We start from the raw sequence: 12,541 nt of genomic DNA, 5'->3' as shown, positions 1-12,541 counted from the left end.
CAGGGATCCAACTCCATTTAATGAGCTTTGTAACCCACTTGGACACAAGGTGGTTTGAAATAAGTCGAACAACACTTAGCTAGTCAAGGAATTTTTTAAGTAATGCCTTTAAGCTTATACTCAAGCATACAAAGCATAAATTTTACAAATTAAAAACAATAAAATCACCCTGGAATAATGTAGTGGCTTTTCCTGTATTTACAAGGAGTGGAAAGGAGGAAGATTCTTTCCAATTTTTCTTTTAATATGGGTGGAAGAAGCTGAAAGTGTTTCAACGAAATCATCTTAAAGAGAGAGAGGTACTTCACCTGGCTTAAAGGTGTACGTTTGCCTCTTCAAAAGTCTCGGGAGGAAATGCTTTACTCAAAATTCTGCTGTTAAGTTTCTGTGCAGCAGCCTTTTCTTTTCCAACTATAGAAAATTAAACTGTTCAGTAAGTATTTTTCAAAGCACCACCACAATTTCATCTTCAGAGAAGTCTGTGAACCCCCACCCTTCCGAAATCCCTCCTTTGTACAACAGAAGCAGCCACAGCTCAGCTTAGATTTGACAGGCAGAAACAAAACACCGGAACAGCAAAGACAGTTACAGGGAGGTGATGGCTTTGGGAAAAGGAGGGAGATTTGTAGCCTAATCAAAACACACTTGCTATGCAGCCTTTCTGCAGAGGTATAAGACAGGATGTTTTACAATCCAGCTTCTCCACATCCATAGCATGAATGAAAAAATCTTAATTGCTTTCACCAAAGGCAAGGCTGGGGGAGGATGAGTCCACCACCTCTAATGAGCAGATCTGTTTGCCAACGTTGGGTTTGGAACAAATCTTCTTACAAAAGTTTTTTTTCATATGGTTCTAAATTCAGTGGAACAAAATATGTATTTTTACACTAAAGCAAACTGATCAAAGTGGCATTTAATAGTATTTGTTAAAGTGGTTATCTAACAAAAAATGGGTTAACAAAAGCCCATTCATTAGTAGTCACCAAATAAGACACTTCTCATGCATATGACAAAAATTCGTTTGTGTACTGAGACGTCTGTTTACTGTGTACAATATTTCCATAAATTATAATATGTTTCACAGCCCCTACCATTCAAGAATATTTCAAACAGATTATATATTATATTTGTATATGCAAACTATTTTATATACACTAATATAAAGATCCTTAGAAGTACCAATATCACTACCTTTATGCTTTCTCTAAAATGCATAGCTTTCGAGTATCTTCTTGCAGTTACCAAAAACTTTACAGATTAAAGCTGCTTATCAATGTGGCATGTTCATAAAAACAAAGTGAAATAGTTCTAGACTAATTTTATATTAAACCCCTTAAAAAACGTTATTTATTTTTAAATGGAAAAAAACAAGCTAGAGGAAATTCAAGTAATCTATGCTCAATCATTGCCCAAATACTCTATGGAATTAAGGTAGCGTTCTAGGAGGACAGTGAACTTCTCACCCAGGGTTGTAATACTGCATTTCTCATGGAGAAAAATGCTCATCATGCCACAAAACCGCACCACTTTCCACTTCACCAGGGAGAAGCTTTACAGGAGATTCAACAACACAAGTGTCAGAACAGAGAGGAAAAGCTGATCAGTTCTACATGAAGAAATTAGAGCTATTCCAGTTTTGTTTCTGCAGTTTGTTATTAAACAGTTACATTAACCATACAGTTTCTCACAAACTAAAAGTTATACATGGTTTTCAGACATCAACCGACTTCAAAAAGAAAAAAAAAAAAAAAATTAAAAACCCCAAAACAACCAAACCCACAACTGTTAAAAGTCTGGTGTTAGAATAACCAGCCTGGGTAAGGAAAGTCAGACTGCTGCTGTAGCTGGGGGGCTACTGATAGCTTGTTTGTTATATATAAACTTGAAGACATCCCTACCACAAATGCCTCAAAGTGGAGAACAGAACGATCAGTAAGAAATGGGAACAAATGATTGATTTTGTTACATCCATCATCTCGCTTAACCTTGGCGCTCTGCATCTCTCCCAGCTGCTTAACAATGGCTTCCCCCCCAAAAATAGCTACACAAGTAAACAGTGTTCACAGTAATGCAATCAGTAACAGGTTTTGTTAGTTCCCCTAAGCCAGGTGTATCTGCAAAGCTTTATACAGTTTAATGCATTAAGTATTCCAGTAAAATTAAGTGAAAACTAAGTTTCATTCTACAGGGTAATACCTACCATACAAGACTAGATTATGTACAGTATGGGACTGCTGTGACAACTGCCAGTGTCTCATGATGTTAAACTGTTTCACTCATCAGCTTGCTCTGTGCTTGGCAAAACTTGATCTATAGGCCTAAAAATCTAGAGATAGATTTGGCAAGATTAGTGCTTCCTACCACTGGGTATAAACCAGTGTGCAGCACTGCAATCACTCAACCAGAACATCCCATACCCAGAAGATTACTATTTGTTGACTTGAAAGTCTGGACTTCACATTAAAACTATAGTTCTAACTGGAGTGAGGACAGTCAGTAAACAAATACAGATGAGGATGAACTGCATCTCTTCAGAAAGGTATGAAAGAAGTGAGAAAATGCAAATTTCTGTTTTTAGACAGCCCTGCTTTGCTTAGTTCAAGGCATAACAACAGCCCAAGTAGCTCTAAAACTACAATTCTTATTCAGCAAGCATGAAGGCAGATCCTGCACAAGATGATACATCAGAGGCTTCAACAAGCATCCCTCTCCACCACTTGATTTCCTAACATGAGTCTTTCAGCTTACAGACATCCAGTGGCTTTCAAAGCTGTAGCAGCCACCTGGAATCGCTGCAAATTTAACATGGGGGGGAAAAGGCCCCTGTTAAAAAAAACCCCTCAGATGCCTCTGGGGCCATTTTGGTCATTTGTGAATATTAAGAAAAAACCTATTTCCATCAATACTCCTCCTGAAAAGATGGGTCACTGATCCATTATGAACACAGCTCTCACCATATAAAGCACCAAGAAGTCAGAAACAAGGAAGAAAAACAAAACAAAACAAAACAAAAGTTCTTAAATTATGATTTACAAGTTTGTACACTATTTCCTAAGCAAAAGTTTGACCTTACTGCAAAGTTTATAGATGAAAACTTGACCAGTTACTTTTAAGGGGAATGTATATCTGGCTATAACTTAAAGGTAGAAAATATTCACTGTTCTATATACACATTTCAAACAGGAGACAGTTAAACTGAACAGTTGCCAATATAACTCCATATTAACTCACTGGCCACTAAACTAGGCATCAGCAGCCAATTAGAAAGCTTGAATTCTGTACTTTTAAAAATGCTATTTTTCCTGTCCTGTTTAATTGTTTTTTTTTAAAAATGTATTATAGTGCATAGCCTAAGTCAGACTTCCAAAGAGATACAGCGCCTTTCAATGCAGTTTTTGCAGCATTTAAAAGGGACTTTTCTCCCTTCAAATTAGATGTTCATTGAAAAATCTGAATTGAGTGCTGTACTGTAGTAAAAATATTTCAGTCACAGACTGATATAAATGTATACTGTGCAGTACTAAGATTTTTTTATGTCCATCTGCACACACTTTACTTGGGCTCTTCAATCGTCCCCTTGCTGAGGTCTGTCATTTTGGGGTATTTCACTTTCTTCTGGTCCAGCTCATTCTGAGCCCACAGTAGTAGTTTCAGTAATTTTGCCAACTTGGGTGTTGATTCACGATTTTCATAGTCTAGAACAGCTTGATTAACCTCACTCCACACCTGGAAAAGAAAAACTGGAGTTCAGTGACAGTTTCCATAGGATTAACACTGCTAAAGTCACACAGACATGGGAAGATCACACCTAGTATGCTACTTCCTTAGAAATGGCCAGGACAAAACTCCACAGACTACAGGCATGGAGAAAGCAAGGAAGAGAGCCAAGTAGTTGAATACATTTGGAATATATTAACACCATTTTTAAAAATCTTGCTCAAGAAACACTTCTGTTCTTTTGCGTATCGCTATGTAAGTTTTTTCTAAGCATTTCAAAAATATTTAGATTTTATTTTCATAACATACATATAAAAGACATCAGTTCCCTTTGAGAAAGGACTACCTTCTGTCGCTGCATCATGTTCAGCAAGTCTCCAAATGGTGATTCTTCGGGATTATCAAAGGCAAGCAGAGCCAGCGTGCGCTCCATTTCTGTCAGGCATTCCCTGCTCTCCTCCCCTTGTTCTGCTAATTGGGTCTGAGCAAATTCCAGAGCTGCCTCTGTCTCACGCTGCCGAATCAGTTCAATCAAGTGCTGTTGCTACACACGAAAGACACAGCAATATTAGCCCAACAAATTAACAAACCTTCCACTATTTCGAGCCTGGAAGATTCAGACACTGGTGTGTAATTTGAGACAAACACTAATCTGTAATTTGACAGTTTGAGGTCAATTCATCTCAATGTGTGAGACAAGGAGCAGCAACTTGGCTGCAAAATCTACTGAAAAAGGGAACCGGGTGTTTTTGAATAATAGGGTTTGAGAAGATGGGTTAGTAAAGGAATTCAGACCAACAGCAACTGGAAGCTGGTAACTCATAGGCCACTGCTGCTGTTACAAGTTTTCATGTTAATAAATGTATATGACGGCTCCTGCACCATGCCACAAAGTTTCCCATTGCTACAAAAAAATGCCAAGAACACCCAGAACTGCATCCATGTTCAGTCACAAACCTCCCAACATAACCTTAATTTCTTCACTATTTTTCCCATCCTCTCAGCAAACTCTAAGACAAAGATAAAAGTTCGCCAACTGTCCTCACCTGCAAATGAAAGTAGAGATATCTGTTGGTATCCAGCAGCTCTGGATGGAGGCTGTTTATCAGTGCAATGGCTTCCTGGATCTGTCCTTTCAAGATCATCTCACGGATTTTTATTCTTTCATCCAGAGTCTCTAAATCCACACTGGGTTCAATTCCAGACTCCATCCGGAATTTCTCTGCTGCTTCTTTAAAGCCCTCTGAAATAGGAACATATTGCCCATACAATGTACTGTATGAAACACTTTAGATGAAAATCTGTCATCTTAAATGAAAGTATTTGAGTGTTGCTTGCGCAATTTTGGAGGTTTAAAGATTAACCCAAGATTGTGAAAAATTATTCTCTATATAAGAAGTCATTTATCCAGTAAACATCTAAGAGTAAATGCTTAATTAATTCTGAACTCATGTATGCTCACTCTCCAGGGAAGTAATTTGTATTCCAATACCTCTTAACATGGAAGCCTATTTTATACTTAAATAAAGCACTGTGCTTATTGCAGAATGAGATTGTGAAAGTCTCATTTTCAAGTGGGTGGTTTTGCTTTGCCCTCCAGCCCCAGATCTGTTTACACAGATCCAGCAGATTTTCTGAGAAGAAAATAGACAAGACGAAATAATTTTGCTTTCTTGTGTAGCATTTACGGTTATAACAGCTCTTTTAAATCCCAGGCCTTGTTTTCATAGACACAAAACTGATTTACACCACCCACTAAGATTCTCTTCCTTCCACCCAGAGGCTTCACCTACGCTCAGTGTAAACAGGGGTGTAGATGGATACAAACACCTCCGCCCTAGCACAGCTTCCTGGGATGGCATGCACTAATTACTAGCAATAATTCCCAAGGCGTTTGGGTTGTTCCAAGTATTTATACAGGCCATGTGCAGAAGGGGTTAATATTCGGGTCTCAAATTATTTTGACAACAGTGCCCTTTCAGAGTTTATCTTTCTGCCCAGTTAAAAACTTGCTTCTGATAGCTCTTGCAGCTTTCAGACTGTTATTTAACAACAGCAACTTATCTTGAGCTGTTTCAATGGCACAAAAAAGGACATCACGAAGAAGCAGGTCATGTTTACAGCACTGCAGAAAACACTTTATCATTTAGCAGAAGAGTTCAGGCTCATAAATGTCATCTGTACTCGAAGAGAGCTGCTCAGTCTCTGATTCTTTGTTGGTCTGCAGCTAAGAGAACACCAGAGCAGTTGGGCTTTGCTGAACAGAAGCCAAAAACAATTACAAAGTTCTCACAGCCTTTAATTCCACTCCATCCAGTTCCATATTCTACCTCAAACTGATAAAGTATGTGACACACATTAAGAGCCTCCAGGCATCACCACCCGTTTTTACCTGTGACAAGGTAGTTCATGATAAGGCGGTTCATGTCTGCTCTCTGGATATGTAAGTTATTAAGCTTTTCCATCCATTCATCTTTCGTGATTTCATCAGGTTTTTCTGCATAACTCATCCTGGACTCCAACTACAAAAGAAAAGCATCTAGTTTAACACGATTCAAGAAGAAATAAACTTAATGTGCGTAAGAATTGTGTTCCTGCCATCTTTAAAGCTTTCTATGAGCTCTTTTAAATTAATAATCCAAAATTGACCTTTTTATTTTAAACCAGTTTTGTATTTTTTTCCTCCTCATTCCTGCACTCTCCCATATCTATTTGCCAGGCTCTAAAGCTGCTTTCAGAAATCTCGGAACAAAAAAATTCAAGTACCATCTTCTTGTACTTACTCTTAAATCCACTCCATATAAATCCTGCATAGAATTTACACATGACATGCATCACAGTCTGAAACCAGCAAACCAGAGTTTGACAGCCAGAAAAACTGCGACAAACACTTATAGCAATGCCTACATAAACAATATCTGCTTTAAATATTCACCAAAACTTCGGACAGCTCCCTATATTGCACAACTACAAAACTGCCCATGACGTATTACCCAAGTCAAAGCTTTACACCAGCTCAGCTTTGCTGCCCCCAAAAGTTCTCCTGTCAGCGCTACTAAAATGTTATCTCCACTATTTTTCTAGACAATATTTTTCTTCGGATCGGCAGGCAAAGCATTTTACTAAAGCTGCATTTAATGATTTCCACTTCCAAGTCACGACCACGGGGGCAGGGAAAGGGGAGGACAGACGGCCACAACAACAGCAACAGGCACCGCCACCCCTGTCAGACAACACGAGCGGCAGGGCGACTCCTCATCGCGAGCCGCTTCCAACAGGTTCTCCCTTCTCGAAGCCGCGGCCGAAGCCGCCCCGCACCCGGCAACTCCGACACCGGGAGCACGATCCGCCCGGGCCGCGAGCGCTCCCGGCCTCGCGTTCTGCCTCCCACAACCGCACTGAGCGAACGGGGCTCCCGCCACCCCACGCTGATGCGGCCCGCTTCGGCTCGGCCCGGCTCGGCTCGCTGCGGACCCGGCTTCCCCCGCCGCCCCGGCCCGGCCCGGCCCGGCCCTGCGCGGGCCACAGGGGCGCTGGGCCACGGGAGCGCTGGGCCCCGCTCGCCACAGGCCCGGCGCCTCCGCAGCAGGCGCGGCGGGCGAGCGCCGGCCGGTCCGGCGGGTCCGGGTCAGGGTGAGGGCCCCCCTCCCGCCGTGCCCCGAGGCCGGCACGGCCCCCCCGCCGCCATCTTACCGCGCGCGCCCGGGGCCGCTCCGACGCACGAACGCGGGGCCTCCGCCGCCTCCGCCGGGCCGCAGGCGCGCGGGTCTCGCGAGAGCGGCGCTCGCGGCCAATCAGCGCGCGGGGAGCGGGCGAGAGCTCGCGACGGCGGAGCGGAGCCGGGGCAGCGCGGAGGCGGCGGGGGCGGCCATGGCGGCCGCGGGGCCCTGAGAGACGTGCCTCCCTCCTCCTCCTCCTCCTCCTCCTCCTCCTCCTCCTCCTCCTCCTCCTCCTCCTCCTGCCCTGCGTGCCCGCTCGCTCTCGGCTCACGGCACTGAGCGCCGGCCCCGCCGCAAGCAGTTGAGGCAGAGGCTGATCCGGGCCGTGTTCGGCGCGAGGGGCGCAGGAACCGCCGTGTGAGGCGGCGGTGGCGGCCCCTGCGCGGACACAGCGGGGTCAGCGGTTGTGGAGAGCGGCCGCGGGAGCTGCGGCCCCGCCATCTGCCAGGGAAACAGGCAGGGCACAGCCTGCGGATATCCCTGTGCCGCCCCGGCAGTTCCCACGTGTGTTGATCGGCTCGGCTGCGAACTGCCTTGGCTGAGGATTAATGGTCTCTGCCAAAACGCGTGGTGGCTGCTGAGGCGTTGAACCCACTCCGAGGTTTGTAGGTCACTGCCGAAAAAGCAGGAACACAATGTTGCCAAAATAGGTTCTTGCACCCTGTGAACAAGAAGCCAATCCACACACATTGTCGAGGTATTTGATTTATTTACAGTTCTGAGCATAAACGGGTGCTAGGTGGCAAATCCACAGAGCCAGCACGCCAACTATCAAAATTTCTTACTATTTATACATTTTAGCAAACGAATTAGTGTTCATTGGCTACAAGTTGATTAACCCGCATGCTCAGTCTTTTCCTTTGGATCCATCAGTGGTCACGATCTGCCCCTGCCCTAATTACCTTTAACCTAGTTGGAGCTGATTTCAGAACAATTGCTGAATTGGCTTTATTAGTGTCTTCCTTACCTTGGAGTTCTGTCAGATGGCCTTGTGGCCCATGAATTCTGCATTCTTTTTGTCCACTATTATTGGTACATCCTTCTTACCAAGCTTTGTTAACTTCTCCAAAACTTCAAAGAATATCTTCCCTTCTGAAAATTTAATAAATTCCACATTTCGCAACAAAACCTAGATTTGTACATTTAAAGGGAGAACAGGCTTTAAATGTACACTTTTCTGTGTGAAAGGCTGCAAATGGTACTTCTCAGGAAAATGTAATTTCACTCACACAGATGGGGAATGTGGACATAATTGTGCACTTTTCACTCTTGATTTTGTAACTGCAATAAAGCCCAGGCTCCAAAAATCACTTTCATTACAATTGTGCTTATGTTGAAACAGAAAAAAACCTACATTTATTAGAACCATAGAATATCCTGAGTTGGAAGAGACACACAAAGAACAAAGTCTTAAGTCCTGATTCTATATAGAATATCATGGCCAGCTGCATTTCATCAGGAACCACAGTGGTAGGAAAAGGAAGAATAGCTTCAAACTGATAGAGGGGCAGGGACACCTTCCACTGGACAAGGTTGCTCCAAGCCCAGTCCAACCTGGCCTAGAACACTGCCAGGGATGGAAATCTTGATCCATGCCTTTCCCCCCCCTACTAATGCTCAGAGTGCAATGAAAATTCTGCATGTTTAGGGAATTGAGCAGTATCTTGAGTAATAAATTATACTTATTTTATACTCTAGGAAAATCCAAAGATGTGCAACAATGCAGGGGAAAAGGTTTTCTACATCGTTCTGTCTTTTCCTGGCACCAAACACTGACTTCTGTTAAAAACCTTTGTAATTCTCCCAAAAGTGGGATAGAAACCTTTATTTTATTGCTCAGGGTAAACTTTGCAGGGTACTGCTGTGACTCCCAAGTTGGATTAAAATGCATGACTACTTCGCTCTTGGGAAATTATCCCAAAATATGGCTTCCATATGCCACAGTCCTACAAGAATCTTACTTTGATGAGGGCAGTAGTATCATGGAAAGTTGGATTTCTGGGGGACAAGATGACAAAATTGGGATTAACAGAAACCTATGATAACTGTAAGTGCAGTTTATAGGTTTTTTACATGAATTAGAATTTGTTAAATCCTAGTTTCAAAGAGGGGTTTTGATGACTAATATTTAGAGTTACATGGAGTGAATCCCAAACCAAAGTCACTAATTCCAGGAGCAGTCACAAAAATGGTTGTATTGAAGGTAAGGAATACCTAGAGTTGGAGAGGGAGAATATTCTGCAAGTTTGTGCCAGCTGGTAAAGAAGGGGTTTACTTAATTTATGTGAATGTGATTAACCCTCATTAAAGTACCTCTCTGTGTTCATCTAGTCTTTTTGGAAAATAAGTATCAGGAGCCTTGGAGAATCAAGAATCCTGAAGAGGCATTACCTTGACACCTGACATGTCTATTTTGTGATGTGCAGAGCTCTGAGGACAGAGGCCTTTTTCCACTAAAAAAAAAGGTAAATTTGGAGCAGAGACAAGAGAAATTAGTCTCTTCTGACTTAAATGTATTAATTATCTGTTAAATACAACAAAATCACTAGAGACTGAGGAGGGATAAGGACTTGCTCGTTTGCTCTCTTCCATGCTCTTTTCATGGGCTGACTCTTCAGTTCTTCCTGGCTGCTGCAATTGGCTCACTCAGAGCAATCAGTGACAGAGAACTGAGGGAAGGAATGAACATAAAATAAGTGTATTTATATTTAAACGTTGTGCATCTTCAAACAGTGGTTAAGGGGAAGGTGGGTGAGAAGTGACATCCCAGATTTGGGGACATTGTGCCACACAGCAGTGATGTCTTAGTGTTTGTCAGAAAGTTTTATGGGTCATAAATAACAACCCTTGCGTGAGACACTAAAAATATAAGTGAGGCCAATTTTAGAAACCCAAAGTTAAAAAAACCCAAACATTAACTAGGGAAGCCCAAGGCATAAATAAGGTATATCATCTGCAGAGCAAAGTCAGTGCACTGACCACCCAAAAGGTTTTGGAAGGAAGTGGAAAAAAGTTTTAAGGAGAGTTAGTGCTGAGTGATTTGTAGGTATCTCAGCATAAGCTTCTCTGGTGCCTGAGGAGGAGAAATAGTAATGTGCTTATTAGACTTTTTTATAAGCTGATCGATGGTTATTAATCCCTGCTAGAATTTCCCGGCAGTTTTCATTTCAAACCAGTTACAAACTACCGGTATGTTACAGGTGAGAGGGCCTAAAGGGAAACGAAACTTACATTATAACCAAAAAAAGATCCCCCTGCTTTGCTGCCAGGGTGATGTAGACCAGTAACCCAGGACTAAATTTCCCAAATTAAAAGGAAGTTAGGCTGTAACAGGAAAAGAATTAGGAACACAACGAGGCAGGGAAAGGTAGTGGTGAGGTACTGATGATGGTGACACATGTTTAGTCAGCAAAGGTAGATCCTCTGACTGGCTTTAACACAAAGGTGTAGAGGTTTTGTGGTTGAAAATGTGGTGTGCTCAGGTGGCACTCACTGGGGGCACAGATTGCATCACCATTATGTTAAAGTGGTGTAAGCCTCTTACTAAATGTGTGTAAGAAGAATTTATGCCTGTTTCATTGCAGGATTCCTTATGGCAGGCATCCCCCATTCACTGCTGCTGTGCAATCCCTTGTTTTGTGTGTTCCCTCTCTGTTGGTGTATAATTCCTGGTTTTGAGCACTCCCTAGATGCTAAATTTATCCATTAAAAGCATGTTATTTGCTTTTCACAGAGCATAAATCACAGAGCAGCTTGATCTTCCAAACCCTAAGGTATTGCCCCTCCATGTGATTTCATTTATTGCAGCTCTGTAGATGCAGAACAAAATCTGAATTTCTGCTTGCTTGCCTGTAATTGTGGTGTTTTGTACTTTTGCACAGGAATCTGTTGTGATTTTTTTCCTCTTGGTGTTCCTGGGTGAAGTATTAAAACTGGCCAGTTTTACAGCTGGAGAAAGAGGCTGACTATGCCAATAACAGGTTTTCCAACATTATCCTGAGCTTTTGCCACCAGAAATCTCATTAATAGACTCCTAAAAGATGTAATCAAATTACTTGATAGGATCCTGTAATTCTGTAGAATTATTCCTAGGTAGGTTTTTGGGGTTTTTCCTCATGTTTTCATTTCTTAATCTCAGTACACATTGTATCTATCTAGAATCCACCTGAAACCTGTGTTATCAACCCGTGAGGAAAAATGTGCAGGATCAGGGTAATCAAAGAGCCAAACTTCACACCTCCAGCTGTGTAAAGGCTCTGCAGGTGCCCAGGTCAGGAGTCTCTGTATGATGCTGGGCGTGTTCTGTACCTCTTGGGATGCCTCAGTGAAAATTTCTGAGTGCAAATGTCCCAAACAGCGACAGAAGGAATTTAACACGTAAATAGCTTTTAACTCTCTGTAGCTATTTGTAGCAGCTTGGCTCCTGCTGTGTTTTTTTAGTAGTTTAATCATTGACCAGGGATGTTTCCTGTGGAGATTCCATGTGTTGGATGAGCAAATTCAGAGAATATTCTACTCTCAGCACTCTGTAACTCGGAGCCAGAGGAAGGCATTACAGTAGCAATTTGCCAAATAGTGTGAGTAGAACAGAAAAACCAACCAAGTCCCAGTGGAAGGCGCACAGGTGGAGAGCACAGCTGCTGTGAGCAGGTGGCTGTGCAGCAGCAGCCTGGCTCCTCTGCACCGTTCCTCCAGTGCCCGTTCTACCTCACGAATCATGGCTAAAGCTGCCGTTCCCGGGATCAGCCCGTGTTTGCGAACGGAGAAACGGGAGCGGGCCTGAGGGAGCCCCGAGGGGCCCGGGGAGTGAGCGCAGAACGGGCACAGGCGCCGCACCGCGTCGTGTGAGGAGCGGCTGCCATGGTGCTGAGGGCCCCGTGTGAGAGGGCATCGCTATGGTGTTGAGCGGCCGCCATGGCGCTGGGGGGCCGTGCGAGGTGTTGCCGCCATGGTACTGGCGGGCCGTGCGAGGAGCGGCCGCCATGGTGCCGAGGGCCGCAGCTGCCGCTCTCCCGCGCAGCACCCGCCGGGTCCTCCGGGGGCCGCGCGCCAAGGGCGGCGCTCTGGCCCCGTGGCCGCCATCTCGGTGTCGATGGTGGCGGAGG

General features: G+C 43.6%; 1 protein-coding gene across 1 annotated transcript; it reads right to left on the bottom strand.

Annotated features, from left to right (window-relative positions):
* On the bottom strand, window positions 1-7,528 carry GID8 (GID complex subunit 8 homolog). Its single transcript, XM_014873896.2, has 5 exons — window positions 7,411-7,528; window positions 6,110-6,239; window positions 4,764-4,960; window positions 4,064-4,261; window positions 1-3,726 (listed from the first exon to the last, which is right to left on the bottom strand). Exons 2-5 carry the CDS (start codon window positions 6,225-6,227, stop codon window positions 3,553-3,555), a joined length of 687 nt encoding a protein of 228 aa, XP_014729382.1. The 5' UTR covers window positions 6,228-6,239; window positions 7,411-7,528; the 3' UTR covers window positions 1-3,552.
* Window positions 7,529-12,541: the final 5,013 nt, after the last annotated feature.

Source organism: Sturnus vulgaris, chromosome 17 (assembly GCF_052056855.1).
Source record: "Sturnus vulgaris isolate bStuVul1 chromosome 17, bStuVul1.hap1, whole genome shotgun sequence".
Taxonomy (NCBI): Eukaryota; Metazoa; Chordata; class Aves; order Passeriformes; family Sturnidae; genus Sturnus; species Sturnus vulgaris.
Note: the sequence above shows the minus strand (reverse complement) of the source record. Positions and strands in the feature narration are given on the sequence as shown.